The sequence below is a fragment of the Salvelinus namaycush genome, chromosome 21, assembly GCF_016432855.1.
Source record: "Salvelinus namaycush isolate Seneca chromosome 21, SaNama_1.0, whole genome shotgun sequence".
Taxonomy (NCBI): Eukaryota; Metazoa; Chordata; class Actinopteri; order Salmoniformes; family Salmonidae; genus Salvelinus; species Salvelinus namaycush.
The window spans coordinates 37,826,203-37,853,754 of NC_052327.1; the positions used below are offsets into that span (position 1 = coordinate 37,826,203).

Below are 27,552 nucleotides of genomic sequence, written 5' to 3' on the forward strand. Positions count from 1 at the left end.
CCATGACAAACTGAAAACATGTTGTTTTTAGAACATTTTGCACATTTATTGAAAATGAAATACAGAAATATCTCATTTACATAAGTATTCACACCCCTGACTCAATACTTTGTAGAAGCGCCTTTGGCGATGATTTCAGTTTTGAGTCGTCTTGGGTATGTCTGTATCAGCTTTGAGTCATCTGGATTTGGGGATTTTCTCCCATTCTTCCTCGCAGATTATCTCAAGCTCTGTTATTAAGTTATTGCGTAGATTTTCAATGGGATTCAAGTCTGGGCTTTGGCTGGGCCACTCAAGGACGTTCACATTCTTGTTGTGAAGCCATTTCAGTGTTGCTTTGGCTGTATGCTTGGGGTCCTTGTCCTGCTGGAACGTAAATCTTTGCCCCAGTCTAAGGTCGTTTGCAGTTGAAGCAGGTTCTCATCAAAAATGTGCCGTTATTTGGCTCCATTCATTGTTCCTCTAGTCTCTGCTGCTGAAAAGCATCCCCATAGCATGATGCTGCCACCACCATGCTTCACAGTAGGGATGGTGTTTTTAAAAAATCTTTATTTAACTAGGTAAGTCAGTTAAGAACAAATTCTTATTTTCAATGATGGTCTAGAAACAGTGGGTTAACTGCCTTGTTCTGGGGCAGAACAACAGATTTTTATCTTGTCAGCTCGGGGATTCGATCTTGCAACCTTTTGGTTACTAGTCCAATGCTCTAACCACTAGGCTACCTTCCGCCCCGTGTTAAACTGGTGATGAGCTGTGCCTGGTTTTCTACAGACATAGCGCTTCGCATTCAGGCCAAAGAGTAACATTTTTGTCTCATCTGACAACATAATTTTCTGGCTCTAACCCTTATTTAGGCAGGTGTGTATCTTTCTAAATCATGTCCAAACAATCAACTTGGCCACAGGTGGACTCCAGTCAAGTTGTAGTGACATCTCAACGATGATTTAGGGGAATTGGATGCACCGGAGCTTAATTTGGAGTGTCATAGCAAAGGGGTGTGAATACTTATGTAAATTAGATACTTTTCAATACATTGGCAAAAATGTCTAAAAACATGTTTTCACTTTGTCATTATGGAGTATTTTGTGTAAATCAATTTTAAACTCAGGCTGTAACAACAAAATGTGGAATAAGTCAAATATGTATGAATACTTACTGATGGCACTGTATGCATTTGTGTTTGTATGTCCGTGTGTGAGACTGTGAGTGAGTGTGAGGAGTACGAGTGTGAGCTAGAGATGCACTAAGCCCCAATGCTGAATGTCTATAATGCCCTCCTGATAGCTGGCCAACTGTCCCTGGATTATTAAACCTGATGTGAAATGCAGAGAGAAAGAGAGACCGTGTTGGAGGGCAAGAGAAACAATGTGATTGGCAGAAAAAGAGAGCTAAAGATATAGAAGGTAAATACATACAGCTCTGTGTTTACATGTGCTGCCTGTACCATACCACTGTATTCCCAACCAGGTCTAAAACAGTGTTTACAATATATTGTAACAGCTTCTAATATATTGTATCTTCTGCCAGCCATTTTACACAAATGGGAGACGTTTATTCTTAGTGTACACAACTCCTCTGGTAAAAGGACTCCACTGTTACGGTCAAACTAACGGCTAAGAAAGGCACCTGGCAGTGGGCCTGCCTTCCTGCGAGAATATAAGGACTGTATTGTCCCCTGTGGGCACAGAAAACAATGTTGTGGTCGGTGCACAGTGCACTCACTGTGTCTGTGTGACACTGGATCCCACCATTACCACCAACGACCAAACCTGCTACAGGATTACACAGCCTGCTGGACAGAGGGAGGAATGGAGAGACGTAGGGACGGGAGAAGAGATAAGCCCTGCCTGAAGGTCATGGGATGTCCGCTAGATAACAGTAATACAGGGTTATGACATGGTACAAGGCAGGGGTGGAAGACCAATGCCAAACACTCCTGTTTTATAAGCCTGCATAAAATAGACTGTGGGGTAAACAAGGTCAGCAGAACATCAACCAGTAGGCCAGATTAATGAAATGGTTATGATTCTAGGAGCTGGTTCTACTGTGAAATAAAACATGAACAGAGCAAGCTCTATTTTAAAGAAGTATCAGGATTCTGTAGAATCATCCATATTTGACAACATGGCGGAGAAGACAGTGAGCGGGGGCAACAATTAGGGCTGGGAATTGTCAGGGTCCTCACGATAAGATATTATCACGATACTTATGTGCCCCCCACCACCATTCTTGACATACACGGGAAACTGTTGACTGTGAAAAACCCAGCAGCATTGTAGTTCTTGACACAAACTGGTGTGCCTAGCATCTACTACCCATGCCCCGTTCAAAAGCACTTCAATCTTTTGTCTTGTCCATTCATCCTCTGAATGGCACAGATAAATAATTCATGTCTCAGTTGTCTCAAGGCTTTAACCTGACTCCTCCCCTTCATCTACACTGATTGACGTGGATTTAACAGGTGACATCAATAAGGGATCATAGTTTTCACCTGGTCAGTCTGTCATGGAAAGAGCAGGTGTTCTTAATGTGTTGTATACTACAGTGAGGGAAAAAAGTATTTGATCCCCTGCTGATTTTGTACGTTTGCCCACTGACAAAGAAATGATCAGTCTATAATTTTAATGGAAGGTTTATTTGAACAGTGAGAGACAGAATATGAACAAAAAAATCCAGAAAAACGCATGTCAAAAATGTTATGAATTGATTTGCATTTTAATGAGGGAAATAAGTATTTGACCCCTCTGCAAAACATGACTTAGTACTTGGTGGCAAAACCCTTGTTGGCAATCACAGAGGTCAGACGTTTCTTGTAGGTGGCCACCAGCTTTGCACACATCTCAGGAGGGATTTTGTTCCACTCCTCTTTGCAGATCTTCTTCAAGTCATTAAGGTTTCGAGGCTGACGTTTGGCAACTCGAACCTTCAGCTCCCTCCACAGATTTTCTATGGGATTAAGGTCTGGAGACTGGCTAGGCCACTCCTGGACCTTAATGTGCTTCTTCTTGAGCCACTCCTTTGTTGCCTTGGCTGTGTGTTTTGGGTCATTGTCATGCTGGAATACCCATCCACGACCCATTTTCAATACCCTGGCTGAGGGAAGGAGGTTTTCACCCAAGATTTGACGGTACATGGCCCCGTCCATCGTCCCTTTGATGCGGTGAAGTTGTCCTGTCCCCTTAGCAGAAAAACACCCCCAAAGCATAATGTTTCCACCTCCATGTTTGACGGTGGGGATGGTTTCTTGGGGTCATAGGCAGCATTCCTCCTCCTCCAAACACGGCAAGTTGAGTTGATGCCAAAGAACTCCATTTTGGTCTCATCTGACCACAACACGTTCACCCAGTTGTCCTCTGAATCATTCAGATGTTCATTGGCAAACTTCAGACGGGCATGTATATGTGCTTTCTTGAGCAGGGGGACCTTGCGGGCGCTGCAGGATTTCAGTCCTTCACGGCGTAGTGTGTTACCAATTGTTTTCTTGGTGACTATGGTCCCAGCTGCCTTGAGATCATTGACAAGATCCTCCTGTGTAGTTCTGGGCTGATTCCTCACCGTTCTCATGATCATTGCAACTCCACGAGGTGAGATCTTGCATGGAGCCCCAGGCTGAGGGAGATTGACAGTTCTTTTGTGTTTCTTCCATTTGCGAATAATCGCAGAAACTGTTGTCACCTTCTCACCAAGCTGCTTGGCGATGGTCTTGTAGCCCATTCCAGCCTTGTGTAGGTCTACAATCCTGTCCCTGACATCCTTGGAGAGCTCTTTGGTCTTGGCCATGGTGGAGAGTTTGGAATCTGATTGATTGATTGCTTCTGTGGACAGGTATCTTTTATACAGGTAAGAAACTGAGATTAGGAGCACTCCCTTTAAGAGTGTGCTCCTAATCTCAGTTCGTTACCTGTATGAAAGACACCTGGGAGCCAGAAATCTTTCTGATTGAGAAGGGGTCAAATACTTATTTCCCTCATTAAAATGCAAATCAATTTATAACATTTTTGACATGCGTTTTTCTGGATTTTTTTGTTGTTATTCGGTCTCTCACTGTTCAAATAAACCTACCATTAAAATTATAGACTGATCATTTCTTTGTCAGTGGGCAAACGTACAAAATCAGCAGGGGATCAAATACTTTTTTCCTTCACTGTAAGTGTATGTCTGCTGCAGAGAGACGAGAGAGCATGACATAACAAGTTCTGATCAGTCATGGAAATAAAAGTGCAGAAAACAGGTTGGCTCACTATTTAAAATGGAGAACAAGCTATTAGATGAAACAATAATGGAGTTTTAGCACAGGTACAGTATAGCCGACTAGAGCTAGCTAACGCTACCTACAGTAGAAAATAAATACTTATTTTATTTACAAATCGATACTTGGAGACAAATATCTATATATCATTCAAAAATAATATTACGATAGTGTAACTGTATAAAACAATAGCAACAGTAACATAGGCCTAGCTTTAAATTCACTCAAAATCTGTTTGCGTGACATGATATAATACAAATACACAAATTCTAACAATTTAAACAATTTAAAATAAGCTTTTAGATTTAATTCTCTTTTGTTTTGGTTGTAGAAGAGAGAAAAAGGAGCCAACAAGTTATCAAATGTTTTATCCTCAAATTCGTTCCTCCTTGTCATCTAAGGCTGTCATAATGTATTAAGCACACAGATGTCAAGCCCAGAATGAAATCCATTTGCTGACATGCCAGTCTCAGAACAACTCCTTTCTACCAATTGAAGATTTCCTGCACACTCTAGAGAGCTAATCCTATTCCATTACCACAAGGGATGTCTTTGTTTCAGGCAGTTTAACATACTAATTTGCCATGTAATCCTACTGTTTCAAAACTTTGTTCTCCACCCCTCTCTCCCCAGGGCACATGGTCTCTCCCAAATATGTAGTGATCCCCCTATCCCCTCCCACGTTTAGTGAGCCTTCTCAGTTTGGGTTGGGGGGGCAAGATAGAGAAAAGTTGATTTTTGAACACCTATGCCAATGTCTTTTTTATGAATTCTTCAAGGTTTCAACACAGAATGAAATACTGATATACTTTAACACTGTAAATGCTCCCGAGTGGCGCAGCGGTCTAAGGCACTGCATCTCAGCACAAGAGGTGTCACTACAGTCCCTGGTTCGAATCCAGGCTATATCACATCCGGCCATGATTGGGAGTCACATAGGGCGGTGCACAATTGCCCCAGTGTCATCCGGGTTTGGCCGGGGTATGCCTTTATTGTAAATAAGAATTTGTTCTTAACTGACATGCCTAGTCAAATAAAATAAAACATTTATAAAAAAAGGCATACAAAATGTATTTTAAAACCATTGAATTAAAGTGATTGAGCCTCTATTACAGGTTTTGTCTAATTTCAGCCAGAAAGTAACGCTCACGAGCCAAAACGGGCCCAGAAAATTGCGCACAATTGTGTACAACGTCATTGTTCTGGAGCCTTCATAGCGTGTGCCCGAACAGGAAGAAAAAAAACTGACGGGGGAACCTCAATATGATATTATCACAATACTTAGGTGCCGATACGATATGTATTGGGATTCTCACAATTCTGTGTGTATTGCATTTGTTTTGCGATTTGATGTTCCAAACATATTGCTCACTATATGCCTGATGCAGATAGACGAGAGAGAGCCTTATAAAATGAGTTTGATCAGTCATGGAAATAAGTGCTGAAAACATGTTGGCTCACCATTTAAAAAGAAGATGGATAACGAGCCATAGGATGAAAAATACCTGAGTATTGGCGGAGGTACAGCCGACTATCGTCAGCTAACGGTACCTAGCAGAAATACCTGGAGACAAAGTATATATAAAATATCGTCCCAAAAAATATTGCGATTAGTAATTAGCGTTTTTTTCTCCCCATCACTACCCCTCAGTGAGAGACTATATTCACGATAGCTTTTAAGTTACATTCTTTCTTTTAAAAAACTGTGGGGAAATTCTCCCCGGACCCCCAACTGCTTTTTAATCGGAGCGATTAAGCTCATCAGCGATTTAAACCAGCTCAGAAACCAGCTATTTAACATTCAGCTTTGCAGCCAAAGTGAGGTCATTTTCTCAACCCAAAACATTTACAAGTCTGGTTGAAGTACTGAACACGCCCCAACCTGCTGTCTCCCCCCCCCCCCCCCCCCACCCACCACCACCCTGCCACTACTCCAGATCCACAGAACTCTTTCAATAAATCATTAAAGGCTGTTTGCATCGAGGGAGAAGATAGAGGGAGGAGACGTGGGGGTGAGAGGTTTCTTCAGCCTCATTTTCTGCAGAGCGAGCTGGATGCTGTTCAGAGGGGGAAAAGAAGGCAGAAGAAACCTTACACACGCAACACTCGGCATCGACGCTGCATCAGGGCAGTCCAGGAACAAAATGTTAGACCGTTAGAGAAGAGAGAAAAGCAATAGCGTATGCAAGGAGGCCAGTCAAGAGGCCTAGGCTAGTGTGTTCATTACATGAGCTGTCACCCAGATTACGGTTAGTACGACGGACACCTTCAGATACACCTCTACACAGAAAGGAAATACTTTCTGATGGGGGCTCTGAGGAGCTCTACTGTACGTTTCTCACACAAACACGTGCTTGCATGCCCACACACATATGCATGAGACTGTGCCAGTATGTGTAGTATCACCAGAGCCAAGCTTTAGTCCAAGTTTTGATGCTGGATAAAGACCTGCAGCCATGTCATTTTATCCACTATGGAGGGAAACTGGGGTTCCTGAAAGTGAGCTCTGTTCAACCCGAACTAGTGTTTACCAATAACAGTGCTCAATTTACACCTTCACAGTTTAAACGTTTAGTTTAAAAAGACTTCATTTGTGTTTGTGAAGGGCAGTGTCTGCTGTCTCACAGTCTGCAGTGTAGGCCTACTGTACTGTTCTTTGTGTTGCGCTGGGCGACTTCAAAGAAGGGAAGAGGTTGCCATGGTGACTGGTAATGGAAGTGGACATTAATAGAATAATCCCATCCCAGCAGGATATCATGATGCCACTAAACCAGTCTAAGTGACGGGACTCAAATGACACCCTATTCCCTATATAGTGCACTACATTTGACGAGGGTCCATTGGTTGGCGTCACTTAGCCTTGAGGTAGACAGGAGACAGACATCCTCGGCATCATCCTTTAGAGGCATCTGTAGCGTGTCTCTAATCTAATCTACTTAATTATGAGAATACTTGAGTTAGTATGTCTTGGTGAGTGACATTTGGAAACAACAACAAGGGGACAAAATAGTGGTGCAGATCAAAGTCTGTCTGTCTGTTTGCTTTGTTTGTGGCAGATTTCAGTTAGTGAAAGGTCCGAATGGCCTGCCTATGATATACATACAAAAGGGAAAAATGTTAATATAGACCGTATCCCCCCGTCACAACAAAGTATAGGCCGTATCCCCCTATGTCATAACAACAACATATAGGCCGTATCCCCCCTATGTCATAACAACAATGTATAGGCCGTATCCCCCTATGATATACATACAAAAGGGAAAAATTTTAATAGAGACCGTATCCCCCCGTCACAACAAAGTATAGGCCGTATCCCCCAATGTCATAACAACAATGTATAGGCCGTATCCCCCCTATGTCATAACAACAACATATAGGCCGTATCCCCCCTATGTCATAACAACAACATATAGGCCGTATCCCCCCTATGTCATAACAACAACATATAGGCCGTATCCCCCCTATGTCATAACAACAACGTATAGGCCGTATCCCCCTATGACATAACAACAACATATAGGCCGTATCCCCCTATGACATAACAACAACATATAGGCCGTATCCCCCCTATGACATAACAACAATGTATAGGCCGTATCCCCCTATGACATAACAACAATGTATAGGCCGTATCCCCCTATGTCATAACAACAACATATAGGCCGTATCCCCCTATGACATAACAACAACATATAGGCCGTATCCCCCTATGACATAACAACAACATATAGGCCGTATCCCCCTATGTCATAACAACAACATATAGGCCGTATCCCCCCTATGTCATAACAACAACATATAGGCCGTATCCCCCCCTATGGCATAACAACAACGTATAGGCCGTATCACCCTATGACATAACAACAATGTATAGACCGTATCCCCCCTATGACATAACAACAACATATAGGCCGTATCCCCCCTATGTCATAACAACAACGTATAGACCGTATCCCCCCTATGTCATAACAACAACATATAGGCCGTATCCCCCTATGTCATAACAACAATGTATAGGCTGTATCCCCCTATGTCATAACAACAACATATAGGTCGTATCCCCCTATGTCATAACAACAATGTATAGACCGTATCCCCCCCTATGACATAACAACAACATATAGGCCGTATCCCCCTATGTCATAACAACAACGTATAGGCCGTATCACCCTATGACATAACAACAACGTATAGGCCGTATCCCCCCTATGACATAACAACAACGTATAGGCCGTATCACCCTATGACATAACAACAACGTATAGGCCGTATCCCCCCTATGACATAACAACAACATATAGGCCGTATCCCCCTATGTCATAACAACAACATATAGGCCGTATCCCCCTATGACATAACAACAACATATAGGCCGTATCCCCCCTATGTCATAACAACAACGTATAGGCCGTATCCCCCTATGTCATAACAACAATGTATAGGCCGTATCACCCTATGACATAACAACAACATATAGGCCGTATCCCCCTATGTCATAACAACAATGTATAGGCCGTATCCCCCCCTATGACAGAACAACAACATATAGGCCGTATCCCCCTATGTCATAACAACAATGTATAGGCCGTATCCCCCTATGACATAACAACAACGTATAGGCCGTATCCCCCCTATGACATAACAACAACATATAGGCCGTATCCCCCCTATGTCATAACAACAACATATAGGCCGTATCCCCCTATGTCATAACAACAACATATAGGTCGTATCCCCCTATGTCATAACAACAATGTATAGACCGTATCCCCCTATGACATAACAACAATGTATAGACCGTATCCCCCCTATGTCATAACAACAACATATAGGCCGTATCCCCCCTATGTCATAACAACAATGTATAGGCCGTATCCCCCTATGACATAACAACAACATATAGGCCGTATCCCCCCTATGACATAACAACAACATATAGGCCGTATCCCCCTATGACATAACAACAACATATAGGCCGTATCCCCCTATGACATAACAACAACGTATAGACCGTATCCCCCCGTCACAACAAAGTATAGGCCGTATCCCCCTATGTCATAACAACAATGTATAGGCCGTATCCCCCTATGTCATAACAACAACATATAGGCCGTATCCCCCTATGACATAACAACATATAGGCCGTATCCCCCCTATGTCATAACAACAACATATAGGCCGTATCCCCCCTATGTCATAACAACATATAGGCCGTATCCCCCCTATGTCATAACAACAACATATAGGCCGTATCCCCCTATGACATAACAACAACATATAGGCCGTATCCCCCTATGTCATAACAACAATGTATAGACCGTATCCCCCCTATGTCATAACAACAATGTATAGACCGTATCCCCCCGTCACAACAAAGTATAGGCCGTATCACCCCTATGACATAACAACAACATATAGGTCGTATCCCCCTATGTCATAACAACAATGTATAGACCGTATCCCCCTATGACATAACAACAATGTATAGGCCGTATCCCCCCTATGTCATAACAACAACGTATAGGCCGTATCCCCCTATGACATAACAACAATGTATAGGTCGTATCCCCCCTATGACATAACAACAATGTATAGGCCGTATCCCCCTATGACATAACAACAACATATAGGCCGTATCCCCCTATGACATAACAACAATGTATAGGCCGTATCCCCCTATGTCATAACAACAACGTATAGGCCGTATCCCCCCTATGACATAACAACAACATATAGGTCGTATCCCCCTATGTCATAACAACAACGTATAGGCCGTATCCCCCTATGTCATAACAACAATGTATAGACCGTATCCCCCCTATGTCATAACAACAACATATAGGCCGTATCCCCCTATGTCATAACAACAACATATAGGCCGTATCCCCCCTATGACATAACAACAACATATAGGCCGTATCCCCCCTATGACATAACAACAACGTATAGACCGTATCACCCCTATGGCACAACAACAATGTATAGGCCGTATCCCCCCTATGGCACAACAACAATGTATAGACCGTATCACCCCTATGGCACAACAACGTATAGACCGTATCACCCCTATGGCACAACAACAATGTATAGACCGTATCCCCCCTATGACATAACAACAACATATAGGCCGTATCCCCCTATGACATAACAACAACATATAGGCCGTATCCCTCCTATGTCATAACAACAATGTATAGGCCGTATCCCCCTATGTCATAACAACAACATATAGGCCGTATCCCCCCTATGTCATAACAACAACGTATAGGCCGTATCCCCCCTATGACATAACAACAACATATAGGTCGTATCCCCCTATGACATAACAACAACGTATAGGCCGTATCCCCCTATGACATAACAACAACGTATAGGCCGTATCCCCCTATGACATAACAACAATGTATAGGTCGTATCCCCCCTATGACATAACAACAATGTATAGGTCGTATCCCCCCCTATGACATAACAACAATGTATAGGTCGTATCCCCCCCTATGACATAACAACAACATATAGGCCGTATCCCCCTATGACATAACAACAACATATAGGCCGTATCCCCCTATGACATAACAACAACATATAGGCCGTATCCCCCTATGACATAACAACAATGTATAGGCCGTATCCCCCTATGTCATAACAACAACGTATAGGCCGTATCCCCCCTATGTCATAACAACAACGTATAGGTCGTATCCCCCCTATGTCATAACAACAACGTATAGGCCGTATCCCCCCTATGTCATAACAACAACATATAGGCCGTATCCCCCTATGTCATAACAACAACGTATAGGCCGTATCCCCCCTATGTCATAACAACAACATATAGGCCGTATCCCCCCTATGTCATAACAACAACATATAGGCCGTATCCCCCTATGACATAACAACAATGTATAGGCCGTATCCCCCTATGACATAACAACAACGTATAGGCCGTATCCCCCCTATGTCATAACAACAACATATAGGCCGTATCCCCCCTATGACATAACAACAATGTATAGGCCGTATCCCCCTATGTCATAACAACAACGTATAGGCCGTATCCCCCTATGTCATAACAACAATGTATAGACCGTATCCCCCTATGTCATAACAACAACGTATAGGCCGTATCCCCCCTATGTCATAACAACAACATATAGGCCGTATCCCCCTATGACATAACAACAACGTATAGGCCGTATCCCCCCTATGTCATAACAACAACATATAGGCCGTATCCCCCTATGTCATAACAACAACATATAGGCCGTATCCCCCTATGACATAACAACAACGTATAGGCCGTATCCCCCCTATGACATAACAACAACATATAGGCCGTATCCCCCTATGTCATAACAACAACGTATAGGCCGTATCCTCCCTATGTCATAACAACAACATATAGGCCGTATCCCCCTATGACATAACAACAACGTATAGGCCGTATCCCCCCTATGTCATAACAACAACATATAGGCCGTATCCCCCTATGTCATAACAACAACATATAGGCCGTATCCCCCTATGACATAACAACAACGTATAGGCCGTATCCCCCCTATGACATAACAACAACATATAGGCCGTATCCCCCCTATGACATAACAACAACATATAGGCCGTATCCCCCTATGTCATAACAACAATGTATAGACCGTATCCCCCCTATGTCATAACAACAATGTATAGACCGTATCACCCCTATGGCACAACAACAATGTATAGACCGTATCCCCCCTATGACATAACAACAATGTATAGGCTGTATCCCCCTATGACATAACAACAACATATAGGCCGTATCCCCCTATGTCATAACAACAATGTATAGACCGTATCCCCCTATGTCATAACAACAATGTATAGGCCGTATCCCCCCTATGTCATAACAACAATGTATAGGCCGTATCCCCCTATGTCCTAACAACAACGTATAGGCCGTATCCCCATATGTCATAACAACAACATATAGGCCGTATCCCCCTATGTCATAACAACAATGTATAGGCCGTATCCCCCCTATGTCATAACAACAATGTATAGGCTGTATCCCCCTATGTCATAACAACAACATATAGGCCGTATCCCCCTATGTCATAACAACAACATATAGGCCGTATCCCCCTATGTCATAACAACAATGTATAGACCGTATCCCCCTATGACATAACAACAACATATAGGCCGTATCCCCCCTATGTCATAACAACAATGTATAGGCCGTATCCCCCCTATGACATAACAACAATGTATAGGCCGTATCCCCCTATGACATAACAACAATGTATAGACCGTATCCCCCCTATGACATAACAACAACGTATAGGCCGTATCCCCCTATGTCATAACAACAATGTATAGGTCGTATCCCCCCTATGGCACAACAACAATGTATAGACCGTATCCCCCCTATGACATAACAACAATGTATAGGTCGTATCCCCCTATGTCATAACAACAACGTATAGGCCGTATCCCCCTATGACATAACAACAATGTATAGGCCGTATCCCCCTATGACATAACAACAATGTATAGGTCGTATCCCCCTATGACATAACAACAACATATAGGCCGTATCCCCCTATGACATAACAACAATGTATAGGTCGTATCCCCCTATGTCATAACAACAACGTATAGGCCGTATCCCCCCTATGACATAACAACAACGTATAGGCCGTATCCCCCTATGACATAACAACAATGTATAGGTCGTATCCCCCTATGACATAACAACAACATATAGGCCGTATCCCCCTATGACATAACAACAATGTATAGGCCGTATCCCCCTATGTCATAACAACAATGTATAGGCCGTATCCTCCCTATGTCATAACAACAATGTATAGGCCGTATCCTCCCTATGTCATAACAACAACGTATAGGCCGTATCCTCCCTATGTCATAACAACAACGTATAGGCCGTATCCCCCTATGTCATAACAACAACATATAGGCCGTATCCCCCTATGATATAACAACAACGTATAGGCCGTATCCCCCTATGACATAACAACAACATATAGGCCGTATCCCCCCTATGACATAACAACAACGTATAGGCCGTATCCTCCCTATGACATAACAACAACGTATAGGCCGTATCCCCCCTATGACATAACAACAACATATAGGCCGTATCCCCCCTATGACATAACAACGTATAGGCCGTATCCCCCCTATGACATAACAACAACATATAGGCCGTATCCCCCCTATGACATAACAACAACGTATAGGCCGTATCCCCCCTATGACATAACAACAACATATAGGCCGTATCCCCCCTATGACATAACAACAACGTATAGGCCGTATCCTCCCTATGACATAACAACAACGTATAGGCCGTATCCCCCCTATGACATAACAACAACATATAGGCCGTATCCCCCCTATGTCATAACAACAACGTATAGGCCGTATCCCCCCTATGTCATAACAACAACATATAGGCCGTATCCCCCCTATGACATAACAACAACGTATAGGTCGTATCCCCCCTATGTCATTACAACAACGTATAGACCGTATCCCCCCTATGACATAACAACAACGTATAGACCGTATCACCCATATGGCACAACAACAATGTATAGACCGTATCCCCCCTATGTCATAACAACAATGTATAGACCGTATCACCCCTATGGCACAACAACAATGTATAGACCAATTCCTGTTAATCCTGCCTTCACCACCTCTAGTACACTGACATTGTTTTGGCAACATATCCCAAACATAACTGCCTTGCTCAATCTATAATCCCACACAGGTAAATACACACCTCTCTCTCTCTCTGAGTGAGAGAGGACAGCAGGAAACCAAACTCCCTTTCTGTTTTCCCTAAAAGCGGTCCTGGAAAGGAGAGGAAGAATGCAGAGAGGAGGACAGAAAGCTGCCTGTTTCGACACAGAACGTGCCACTAGTCAAATCAGAGAGACAAAGAATAACTGTCATTACAGGCCTCAATAATGACATTGCAATTTACACTAGCAGTGAAGAAAAGTTTTCAGAAATAGCAAGAGATATGTTCTCTGATATTAAAATGTCTCCAGACCACATCTTTCTCCAGAATATATCCCCCCAGAGCTCCCTGAGAGGATGGTGTTTATCCTGTTGCCATAGAAAAAAAGGTTGCCAAGGAAATACGGAACCCACACATGGAGGTTTAGTGCAGTGAAGCACGCATCCCAGGTGGAACATCCCTTTAACTACAGGTTCAGGATCAGATGGCCAATCCTCACCCTTTACGCTTGCTTAGGGGTGAATCGTAACTTCCACTTAAAAAGCAAAATTTTTACTTAAGTGGAAGTTAGGATTCACCCCTTAATTACAGAGCAGAGCAAACTAACTGAACCCAGACCAGCGCTGATGGGCACTTCCAGTCTGTTTGTGGATTAGCACGCAAGGCAGGGTCGGATAATGACCTTAGGTCAGTTAATTGGTTTCCCTTCAAGTTATGAAATGAAACGGTTAATTCGAGACAGACAGTGTGAGTCCTGGACTACACCATTTTTACATTTTAGTTATTTTGCAGACGCTCTTATCGAGAGCATACATTTCCATATTTGTTCATACTGGTCCCCCAGTGGAAATCGAACCCACACCGGAACCAGACAGTGTGAGTACTGGACTACAACGTTACAATAAAGTTAGACTGAAAAACAAACTCAGCATTGTGGCTTCAAGTGAGCTCTCACTTAAAGATCAGGATTCTGGGAGGATAAGATATCCTTGGTGACTATGGACAACTTCAACGGTATTTCTCCCTCTCTTTTCCCCTGGTTGACAACAGATGAGATGATTAACTCTGCCTAACCCTCCCCTCCGATGGGCACCCCTAATAACCACAGGCCAGGGTGGACTGTTTTGTGACCTCTGACCTACAGGAAGCAGTATTCAGTGTGCCTCAGAGAGACACCTGTCTGGCCTGGTGCTGCACTCTGGCTGGAGAGGGAACAGTCAGAGCAGAGGGGTTGTTTTCTAGTTGTCAACAAATGGAAAATACAAGCACGCGCACACACACGAGGGGAAAACAGAGGGAGAAAGTTTCCTCCTCCACCCTAACACTGGTGGTAAAACCTGCAGAAGTTGTCACTAGCCTTAACTAATCACAGAGTTATGGCAGCCTAAGCAACTTACAGCACATGACAGTGCTGGATCCTGGAACAACAAGCAAAGTTTCTCATGACATGACAACAAGACATGATCACCAGGTTGTCATTATCAATAACAAAGATATAAAAAAAACAGACATTGCAAGTTGTATAATGTGCAACAACATAATAACAGTTTAATAATCGAAAACAAACTCAGGGATGTCAATCAGCTGCAACTCACACAATGATTGTCACAATTTGATTAAAATGACATGGCGAGACGAAGGAAGAACAAAGCCCAATGCTTTCAGGGAAAAGCGCTGCTTTTCCTTAGAAAAACGCCCCTGCCTCCCTCCACCCCAAGGCCCTCCAGGACATCAAGCTTGGGATCCACCTGCAGTCAACCGTGCTGTGTTGACAGAGGACTCCCATCTTTGTGTCAACAGTGGGCCAACCAGTGAGGGCTTAACACAAAAGCTAGGCCCAAAAAAATGCAGACAGGGAGAGGTGAAAAAGACCACCATGTGAAGCTGCTTTCAGGCAACGAGACAGCCTAAACGTTGAAGTGGAAGTACACTGGAAATAGTCGGGAAGTGAACATAGATTAAAGAACACTTGCTTCATGTTACGAAACAATATACTTTTCTTTACAATGCATAGCATACACACAAATGGTAATTTAACATGACATGGTGATTCATCCTGGCAAGAAAGCTGTTTCACCTGATGGAAATGTACCACATCCACCCACACATCATGCATATGCAGATTCCAACAGTGTGTGTGTGTGTAGCTTGTGTGTGTAGCTACCAGTGTAAGCAGCAGGATAGGTGGACAGGACTCATTTGTATGGCCTGCCTCCAGCACGGCAAAAGAGACTGTATTTGTATGACATGGTAAGGCGAGTGGCAGACTGTGGTTGGGGGTGTGACAATATATGACAATATGACTACAGATGTGTGGAGGGGTGAAACTGAGTGCTTACGGTTATGGTATAGTAATCATATGATATTCAACTAGGCCAGGAATGGGCAACTGCTGGCCCACAGATCAATAACACAAACTCAGTCGGGGTCTCAATTTACTGTTGCGAGTTAAAATAGTTAAAACATACAAGGCGAATTTTCAAAATTTGGTTGTGCATCAGCAATTTTTCTCTTGCTATGTTTTTCTCTTGCACTGATAGTCACTCAATTAGCCCATGTCAGCTAAACATTTTAGATGCGTAAATGAGTCTAGCAGGACAGCTATCTAAACTTGTAGTAAGCATGGTCAAATTTCTGGCCAAGGGGCCCCCATCACTCACTCAGTTATTATATTAAAAACTGCAAAATATCTCTCCACCCTTTGGCAAAATGTGTAGAGTTGCAAGAAATGAGCTGTAAAGTTGTTCTTTTTTTCTCTACGGCCCATGGCAAAATGGTTAGAAATTAACTCTAAAACGTTTAAGTTGGATATGGGTAGAACTGGCTATGCCTACATGTGTGGGTATGGATATGGGTAGGACTGGCTATGCCTACATGTGTGGGTATGGATATGGGTAGGACTGGCTATGACTACATGTGTTGGTATTAGAGGTCGACCGATTAATCGGAATGGCCGATTAATTAATTAATCTCCTTCCAGTTCTCTGCTGCTAATGACTGGAACGAACTACAAAAATCTCTGAAACTAGAAACACTTATCTCCCTCACTAGCTTTAAGCACCAGCTGTCAGAGCAGCTCACAGATTACTGCACCTGTACATAGCCCATCTAGAATTTAGCCCAAACAACTACCTCTTACCCTACTGTATTTATTTATTTTGCTCCTTTGCACCCCATTATTTCTATTTCTACTTTGCACATTCTTCCACTGCAAATCTACCATTCCAGTGTTTTACTCGCTATATTGTATTTACTTCGCCACCATGGCCTTTTTTGCCTTTACCTCCCTTATCTCACCTCATTCACTCACATTGTATATAGACTTATTTTTCTACTGTATTATTGACTGTATGTTTGTTTTAGTCCATGTGTAACTCGGTGCTGTTGTATGTGTCAAACTGCTTTGCTTTATCTTGGCCAGGTCGCAATTGTAAATGAGAACTTGTTCTCAACTTGCCTACCTGGTTAAATAAAGGTGAAATTAAAAATAAATTTAAAAAATTGTGCCGATTTCAAGTTTTCATAACAATCTGTAATCGGTAATTTTGGACACACCGATCATGGCCGATTACATTGCACTCCACGAGACTGCGTGGCAGGCTGACTACCTGTTATGTGAGTGCAGCAAGGAACCAAGGTAAGGTGCTAGCTAGCATTAAACGTATCTTAACATAATCGCTAGTTAACTACACATGGTTCATGATATTACTAGTTTATCTAGCGTGTCCTGCGTTGCATATAATCAATGCGGTGCCTGTTAATTTCTCATTGAATCACAGCCTACTTCGACAAACGGGTGATGATTTAACAAGCACATTCGCGAAAAAAAAGCGCTGTCGTTGCACCAATGTACCTAACCATAAACATCAATGCCTTTCTTAAAATCAATACACAAGTATATATTTTTAAACCTGCATATTTAGTTAATATTGCCTGCTAACATGAATTTCTTTTAACTAGGGAAATTGTGTCACTTCTCTTGCGTTCTGTGCAACAGAGTCAGGGTATATGCAGCAGTTTGGGCAGCCTGGCTCGTTGCGAACTGTGTGAAGACCATTTCTTCCTAACTTCACCAAACGGGGGATGATTTAACAAAAGCGCATTTGCGAAAAAAAGCATAATCGTTGCACGAATGTACCTAACCATAAACATCAATGCCTTTCTTAATATCAATACACAGAAGTATATATTTTTAAACTTGCATATTTAGTTAAAAGAAATTAATGTTAGCAGACAATATTAAACTGGGGAAATTGTGTCACTTCTCTTGCGTTCATTGCACGCAGAGTCAAGGTATATGCAACAGTTTGGGCCACCTGGCTCGTTGCAAACTAATTTGCCAGAATTTTACGTAATTATCACATAACATTGAAGGTAGTGCAATGTAAGAGGAATATTTAGACTTATGGATGCCACCCGTTAGATAAAATAAGGAACGGTTCCGTATTTCACTGAAAGAATAAACGTATTTTCGAAATGATATGTTATAATTAAGTCTATGATTTGATACTTGATAGAGCAGTCTGACTGAGCAGTGGTAGGCAGCAGCAGGCTCGTAAGCATTCATTCAAACAGCACTTTTGTGCGTTTGCAAGCAGCTCTTCGCAATGCTTCAAGCATTGTGCTGTTTATGACTTCAAGCCTATCAACTCCCGAGATTAGGCTGGTGTAACCAATGTGAAATGGCTAGCTAGTTAGCGGGGTGCGCGCTAATAGTGTTTCAAACGTCACTCGCTCTGAGACTTGGAGTAGTTGTTCCCCTTGCTCTGCAAGGGCTTTTGTGGAGCGATGGGTAACGATGCTTCGAGGGTGGCTGTTGTCGATGTGTTCCTGGTTCGAGCCCAGGTAGGGGCGAGGAGAGGGACGGAAGCTATACTGTTACACTGGCAATACTAAAGTGCCTATAAGAACATCCAATAGTCAAAAGGTATATGAAATACAAATGGTATAGAGAGAAATAGTCCTATAATTACTACAACCAAAAACTTCTTACCTGGGAATATTGAAGACTCATGTTAAAAGGAACCACCAGCTTTCATATGTTCTCATGTTCTGAGCAAGGCACTTAAACGTTAGCTTTTTTACATGGCACATATTGTACTTTTACTTTTCTTCTCCAACACTTTGTTTTTGCATTATTTAAACCAAATGGAACATGTTTCCTTATTTATTTGAGGCTAAATTGATTTGATTGATGTATTATATTAAGTTAAAATAAGTGTTCATTCAGTATTGTTGTAATTGTCATTATTACAAATAAATAAATAAGAATTGAAAAAAAGTCAGATTAATCGGTATCGGCTTTTTTGTGGTCCTCCAATAATCGGTATCGGCGTTGAAAAATCATAACCGGTCGACCTCTAGTTGGTATGGATATGGCTAGGACTGGCTATGACTGCATGTGTGGGTATGGATATGGGTAGGACCCGCGAGCCACTGCGGCCCCTCATGATGAGTTCTGAGTTTTTGTAGCCCTTACCCCCATCAAAGTCGCTCATCCCTGAACTAAGCTATTGTTGATGACTAAGGAAAAATAAGAGATATGCATACTGTAACTAAAGAGGTGACAGTGTGACAGACAGCTTGCTAAAACAAGCATAGAGCGCTATTTAAAGGACAGAAACCTATTTATGTTTATCACCGGTTAGGCTGCCAGTCTGACAACATAATATGTTGCTACCTTGCTATAAGTAGAGAGGCTAATAGCGAGTATTATATTATTTGTGCTACATACGCAGAGCTACTTATGGCCACTTTACTTGAAAAGGGGAGTGAGGGACGGAGAGAGAAAGACAATGACACAGAAGAGATAGAGGGCGTGAAAAAGACAAAGAAAGATAAAGGAAAAATAGGGAGAAAGTGAGCAACATTTGCATGGGTGTGGTGTACCCATGCCAACCAATGTACTGTATAACTACCTTAAATATGTTTTGCAAGTGCAAAAATCAACAAGAGTTGGAGGGGTCTCCATTCTGTGCCATAAAGCATGTCCACATGGGGGCCGGGAGGCTCCGCAGTCGCAGTGGTTTTCCCATTATGTGGATGTGTCTGGGACTGGCAGAATGCGCTGACCCCTCAGACGTCATGTTATAGATAACCGAGGTCTTCCAGCAATGCAGTGGTCTATTTCTGGGCAAGTTGAGTTTAAGTGTAGGCTATGCTTAGTGCTGCCTGCCTCGGAAAGGAATCGCCAACAGTTCTGAAAGAAGGTCACCCACATAGGCTATGCTAAAGAGGAAAGCCTTTACAGAGATTCACTTTGAAAAGGAAATTTGAACTACTGTGGGGACTATAATTAGGATACATTACATTTGGAAATGACAGGACTTAACTAGCCTACATTATAGGCACCACAATCAAAGCACACTGCTATGTTGCATGCTGCTAACACATGGATGTCTCAGTACCAGAGGTATGAAGCAGAATACATCCTAGAGGTTTTCTTAAAGGCGGGGGTTTCACGATATACCCGCACACATATTAACACGCATGCACACACACACACACGGCCAGTCTGTGGGCCGGGCCAGTGGCGGGCTGAGTGTGACACCGTAGCTTGGCTCAGTGGACCAGGACAAAGCAGAGAGTCTGGGAGGCTTAGGGCCCTTTGTGTTTGGCCAACGCTGCCATGGGTGACAAATACAGATCTGAATGTTCCTCAATCTCTCCTCCTACTCTTCTTCCCCGACCACGGCCTGCTTGGGGCAAACATGCTGGAGAGAAGTGAGTTGTCCTTACCTTCTGGCCTGTATAGCCAAAATATGAACATATTATTGTTCTGCTGGTCTTGGTAAGGCTAAACATTGTCCCTTAAGACACTTTGTGTACCAGATCCCACAGAACATTACTGTCTTGATGTGGATATTAGCACAAGTCATGTTCATCCACCTATAGTTGTAATTACATGATTATAAGGACTAACAATGGAAAGCCAGTTATTCTGGTAGTCAAAACCAGTCCTACAGATGAGTGCAGGGTTTGTACAGACTCAAGGAGTTTCAAGTACTTATTCCAGCACTAATACTCACTAATACTCATTTTTAAGGCCCATCAATTTGTAATAGTCCCTATTCGCCACAAGATCTTTGAAATTGTTGCATGTTGCGTTTATATTTGTGTTTAAGTGTACATGCTAATAATATTACATTTCTTTACATTTCAATTGACTTTATATTTCACAAAATTTTAGGTCCCACGGGATTTCCCAAAACATAATAACATGAAAGTTAATTCTAACAGTGTAAAAGGCCCTTTGTTGAATCTAAATAGCTGTTTTCTAAAAGCATTTTAAGAGAAAGAAGTTATGAATGTGTTTGATAAGATTACAGATTAGCTCAAGGGACCCTATTTAAATTTTGGGAACCACTATACTACTAATCTCTCTCCCTGTCGGTCTCACTATTCTCTGTAAAGAAAAGCTATTTTGTTATGAGAACTTATAGTAGCCCATCTTTTGATTCTAGCTAGCTTAATTTCAGTCAACTGCTCTTGCTGAGATCAGGCTCCGTTCAACATTAGCTTCTAACTTCATCCTTCTAGCCAGCTAGCTAGTCATAGCTGGCTACCTGGCTAACAGCCAGAGCTCGAGCTACCTATCTAGCTAGACATCTAACTGAAATATCAGCAACTATTTACCAGTTGTACACTCATTCTCTGACAGTCAGAGATTTTTGTTTGGGTGATGTCTGTTGAAATGGCAGGAGCTGAGGGATAAAAATGTATTTAAAAAATGAAAATCGCACTGTCAGCCTTAGTCTCTCTGACCTTGCCACTATAGGTCTGGGCTGAGGTAGTTTGTATCACCTCTCGGCCTATGTCGTGGTGGTGAATTAAATTGCTGCTAACAAGGCAAATATGAGGGAGCAAGCGAACATAAGGAGCATACATGAATCATTCATGATTCCACTCATTCACAGAGGTAGACGCTATTAGAACTCAGATCAAGAAGCCTTCTGAGCATTGATCAACGCTGGGAACGCAATAATAAGTGTGCAAATGATAATTAACTAAATTAAAACGGTGCGTAAACAGAGTTTACCCTCCACTACATCCCTGTTTGGGTCTGGCAAAACACATTCATAAACATCAATATCCTGCCAGGCAGGATTGTATCTACATTTTCCCGGCATTTTAGCTATCAATGTGACGTTTGGCGTCACCTAATCAGTCAGTTCTGTACCTGACTGGCTGAATGGCAGTGTGGGTGGAATGAGTGAGCTCGCCTGGCAACCAGAGCGCCAAACATGTGAGGAAATAAAACTCGGTAGTCTACCTGGAAATTAATTTGCAAGACCAATACATTTTTCTAATATTTTTTATATTAACATATTTGAGAATTGTCTGTTCTCCTCTCATTTGAATTCAAGTACTTTTCAAGTACCAACTTGAGAAAATGTCTGATTTTCAAGGTACTCCAGTACTTCAATTTCAGAGTGCCAAATTCAAGTACTTTAAGCACCTCAAGCACCTTGTGCAAACCCTGTGAGTGAAACAAGCGCGTACACACGCTTACACACACATGCTTGAGCACACACACACACACACATTAAAAAGTCAGTACTGTAGACAAACATCTCATACCACCTTGACTTGACTGAAGGGCCTCTCCCATTATGTGTAGTTTAAGTAGCTTGCATTGAAATAATAACCTTATCTGTCTGGTTCAACAAGTACCTCTTTACCTCAACTCCTCCTCTCATTACAAACATTAATAACTGTCAGGAAGTGCTGTTCTGTAGAGTATTGTACTAATACAGCCTTTACTGTACAAACCACTGAGAAAACAGTCAGAAATGTGTCCTGTATCACTCTCCCCTCTATGCACACACACACACACACACACACACACACACACACACACACACACACACACACACACACACACACACACACACACACACACACACACACACACACACACACACACACACACACACAAGGTTGGCTTATACAATGTATAGGCTTGCCACTGGATTGGGAACACATATGTTGACCCCAGGTCAAGGGGAGTATGTTAGCCGCATGTCAACAGCCTTGGGGAAGCCAACTAGAAAGTTAGACTAGTTTGGACTGGAGACAACCCCCTCAGTATGGGCCATTTGCTAATGAGAAGACTACTTTTCAGTATTAGCTATGGACCCTCTGGCCGGCACCATGGGAGGGCAAAGTCTTGCAAAATAGGAGACTGATGTGGCTTACGTGGCCTAGCGTTTAGTGCCACCACTCCGAAGCACACATGCATTGCATGGCCGTATTGGAATGGGTTGAACTCCGTCCCTCTGCCCTTTGACAACCTTCCCTCCTAGCTTTCCATTCAATCCCTCTTCCATTATCTGTTCAATCAAAAACATATCTGAAAATACAGATATAAACAATAATAGGAGACTGGGCCAAGAATATGGTCACTCTCCCTCTCTCTCACAAGCACGCACACACACACACACACACGATGAGAACTCAGAGATTGGAGACTGGGTCAAGAGTCTCAGTTATTCCAGAAGGATTGTTACTATGGGGACCGTGGACATGAAGTACCATAGAGCTGACATAACAGTCAGCTGCTTGTGTCAGACATTATTATACAACACTAATCTAACAGAGAACATCACAATATTCACACTGAGTTAGTTAGACGGTCTACTGGGTGTCGGTGTGTGTCTGTGTGTGAGACTGACAGAGAGGGAGAGATGGAGACAGAGAGAGACAGACACACAAAGTGAAAGGCAGGCTAGTACTGCATGTGTGCCAACTGTCCCATTGTGCCATTAGAGACATCTGTCAGTGTGCCACCTGACCTCAGCATGTCTCCTCCTAGCAAGGAGCAGCCTTATTCTGCAAATAACATTAGACTGTGGATGACATTCATTCAACTGTCTTCATGTGGAAAATACATAAGCCTGTCTAAGGAATTAACTAAATATTTTAGGGTCCTATGATTAACACATTTTATAGCCTTAAGTATGAACAAAATAATGGCTACTGTTCACTCTTTCTGTAGGCTTCTGAGCTAAAGAAGGCCATTGCAATGTATTCTTAACTGTAAACAAAGACTCAATTAACCAGAAACGGTTAGAGCTTTTTGCGTATTAAACTGTTGGCTGTCTTCCTTGAAGCCTGTCAGTAAAGCGCTCCTTTCATCGATCAACTGTGGCTCAACTGTCTTCTTTGAAAGGATGCCCGAGACTCCGGCACACGGCCAATGAGCTATAAAGGCCAGATCTGTCTTGCCAACCGTTCAATCGTTACAAAACAAGCATGATACTGTACCATCCATTCATAGGCCGGTGGGAGAGACAAGTGGCATGCGAAGACACCTGCCATATGTGCACCTTTCAGTTTTTTTCTTTGGGCGTGTGATAATGCTGCGTCATGCATGGAGAAAATGTAGGCGATCACATTTCTTTAGCACTTCTGTGACACGCGACACAATAGCCTAGCCCTATATGGTGGTTTATGTAAACTATCAACTGCAAATTCCTAAATTCATATTGTGCGTCCTCAAAGACCATCATACGGAAACACATTTTACAGAAAAAGATGTAACTGTTGGCTACTCTGTATGCACAGAGTTTCTGATCCAGTCTTTGATGTTAGCCTACTATGAAATCATAAAGCGCCTAGAGTGGCACTGTGTCAACAGATGATGCAAGGCCTAAAATGAATCTCCTACATCTCCTTTATCGGGTCATGCATTCTGCTGGGCTGGTGGTGACAGGTAGGCTACCTCCCAAATATGTAATTGTGGCGACAGTTATGCAAAGTAAAGCAATTAAATGTACGCCTTGAAGACTTACCTCAAAGCCACCCGGACTGAGTTTTCGTCCTGTCCCATCGACATGATTCCACAGTCCAATGACTATCGATTGATAGAAGAACAAAAAAGAACGGGATCTATCCGTTTTCTTTTCATCCGACAGGCTGGCTGGCGAGAGGCGGAGAGTGCGCACCACCCAACAGCAAGTTATCTGAGCAACAGCGCAACTCACCTCGACTTCACTTCAGCCATATTTCAGATTATTATGGGTCTAGAGATTTTAAATAAAATACTGCGACTGGTCGGTGCTCCTTTGCATTTCCAGCTAGAATACATTCATTGACGACATTCTGTTTGGAGCGGCGAGGCTGTTGCGTGGTCCAGTCGCTTTCGCTCCTTGCTCTTTGGTTGGGAGAGGGACACACGCCTCCCGCACAATGCACACACCGATCCTGCTCGAGCCGCAATGCGTCACCAAGCCACGCCTTCTTCTCGGTGCGCTGTCTGTGAAGGTTGAGTGTTGACATCACAATGCGCATGGAGGTCAACTCCAATTTAGACTTTTAGAAGAAATGTAGTGAGTGAGTGACGTCATGCCACGTGTACTCTTTGAATACCATCCTGTCAAAATAATAGTATGCTTTCAATGAGGACCATGATACTGCTTGTTATCAGTCAGATCATCAAAATCTAACTGAAAGATCATGAACAACTAATAAGACTACTAGCCTACTACATCATAGAGTAAAACAATTTAATACACATTTATTTTACCATTTGGTTTGAAAATAATTCGTTTTCCCCAACACACTTACACACACACAGTTGAGACACACAGCAGTTGGTAGGCTCCATCTATACGGAACTCTTTGTTGTCATCAAATCAGTGCCCTTTAATTTTCCTCTAGCCCGTGAGATGCTTGTGGCTTTCTTGTTGTAGCTGAGAATTCAATGTGACCATGACTTTTCAGTGTCATACACTCTGAATTACTACATGATATATCACCTTTTGCTGTAACAATGTCACTCAGGTTAAACAGCGCCCCCATGCAATCATCTGGTATTACTACCAGATGTAAATACCCATTTAATAACCTTTTTTAGTAGGCTACTTTGCCTATATGACCTGTGAATAATCTAGTGCTCTTTAATTTTGTTAAAAATTTAACCTTGATTTAATTAGGCAAGTCAGTTAAGAACTAATTATTTTTTACAAACCCGGACGACGCTGGGCCAATTGTGCGCCGCCATATGGGACTCCCAATTACGGCCAGTTGTGATACAGCCCAGGATCGAACCAGGGTCTGTAGTGACGCCTCTAGCACTGAGATGCAGTGCCTACGCCTAATGCACTTCATGTGCCCTAACCCTAACAATATATGTATCTCCTTAGGGGGGAGAACAACAGTTGTTACTGTTAGATATTAGAGTGCTTAGGATGTTGTGTTAAATACATTTGAAATCAATACCAATTAACCCCACCCTGGTAAGTCCTTTTATTGTTGAGGTCTACCAGCCTTAATCTCCACACCCTATGAACCTCACCCCCTTTCCTCCAGTCCCCAGGCCAGAAGCATTAGTGTCCTCTCACAACAATTTATTATATATATAATTTTTTTAATGAACCTTTTATTTAACTAGGCAAGTCAGTTAATAACAAATTCTTATTTACAATGACGACCTACTCCGGCCAATTGTGCGCCGCCCCCTATGGGACTCCAATCACAGCCGGATGTGATACAGCCTGGATTCGAAACAGGTACTATAGTGACGCCTCTTGCAGTGAGATGCAGTGCCTTAGACAGCTGCACCACTCAGGAGCTGGTCTGACTATCACCAAGGATGCACCTATCAGTCAACACAACCCACTGTAGAGCTTGAACAGAGCACACAATGTCAAGTATGTGGAAATACTGTAAACTACTGAACGAACATGGTGCTGGGAAAAATGCTGAAGGTAGGGAAAAAACAGTTTTTTCCCGACCAACAAACAGTATCTATCAACAATTTCACAGCGTAAATTAATTATATACAGCAATGCTTCTAATTTGCTTTATTCACAAAGCAAGTAGCCTAGTGGTTAGAGCATTGGACCAGGAACCAAAATGTTGCTAGATCAAATCCCTGAGCTGACAAGGTAAACATCTGTCGTTCTACCCCTGAACAAGGCAGTTAACCCACTGTTCCTAGGCCGTCAGTGAAAATAAGAATTTGTTGTTAACTGACTTGCCTAGTTAAAAAAATGATCTCCCTTTAAATTAAAGTGCATTAACTACAGAATATTTCACTTTCTCAAAAACATGGTCCTCTTGAGTCAGTAGCGTACTTATAAAATTGTCAACAGTAGCGTACTTATAAAATTGTCAACAGTAACTATTCAATTTGACTGGGAAACACTTGCCATGCCAACCTACAAAAAATGCATGAGGCTTTCATTTGTATAAGTACAGTAGGTATGAAACCACCAAGACATAATAATCCACCAAGAGAAGCAGATATAATAATCAGCCAAGCAGACATAATCCACCAAGACAAGCAGACATAATAATCCACCAAAACAAGCAGACATAATAATCCACCAAGACAAGCAGACATAATAATCCACCAAGACAAGCAGACATTATAATCCACCAAGACAAGCAGACATAATAATCCATCAAGACATAATAATCCACCAAAACAAGCAGACGTAATAATCCACCAAAACAAGCAGACATAATAATCCACCAAGACATAATAATCCACCAAAACAAGCAGACATAATAATCCACCAAGACATAATAATCCACCAAAACA

The 27,552-nt window shown here is 42.5% G+C and overlaps 1 protein-coding gene across 1 annotated transcript in view; it reads right to left on the reverse strand.

Annotated features, from left to right (window-relative positions):
• Positions 1-25,175, reverse strand: part of kif21a (kinesin family member 21A) — a 69,446-nt gene extending 44,271 nt beyond the window's left edge. Inside the window, exon 1 of the mRNA XM_039017667.1 lies at positions 24,797-25,175. Within this exon, the coding sequence (XP_038873595.1) occupies positions 24,797-24,840 (44 nt within the window). The 5' untranslated portion in view covers positions 24,841-25,175. The remainder of the gene's footprint in view (positions 1-24,796) is intronic.
• Positions 25,176-27,552: the final 2,377 nt, after the last annotated feature.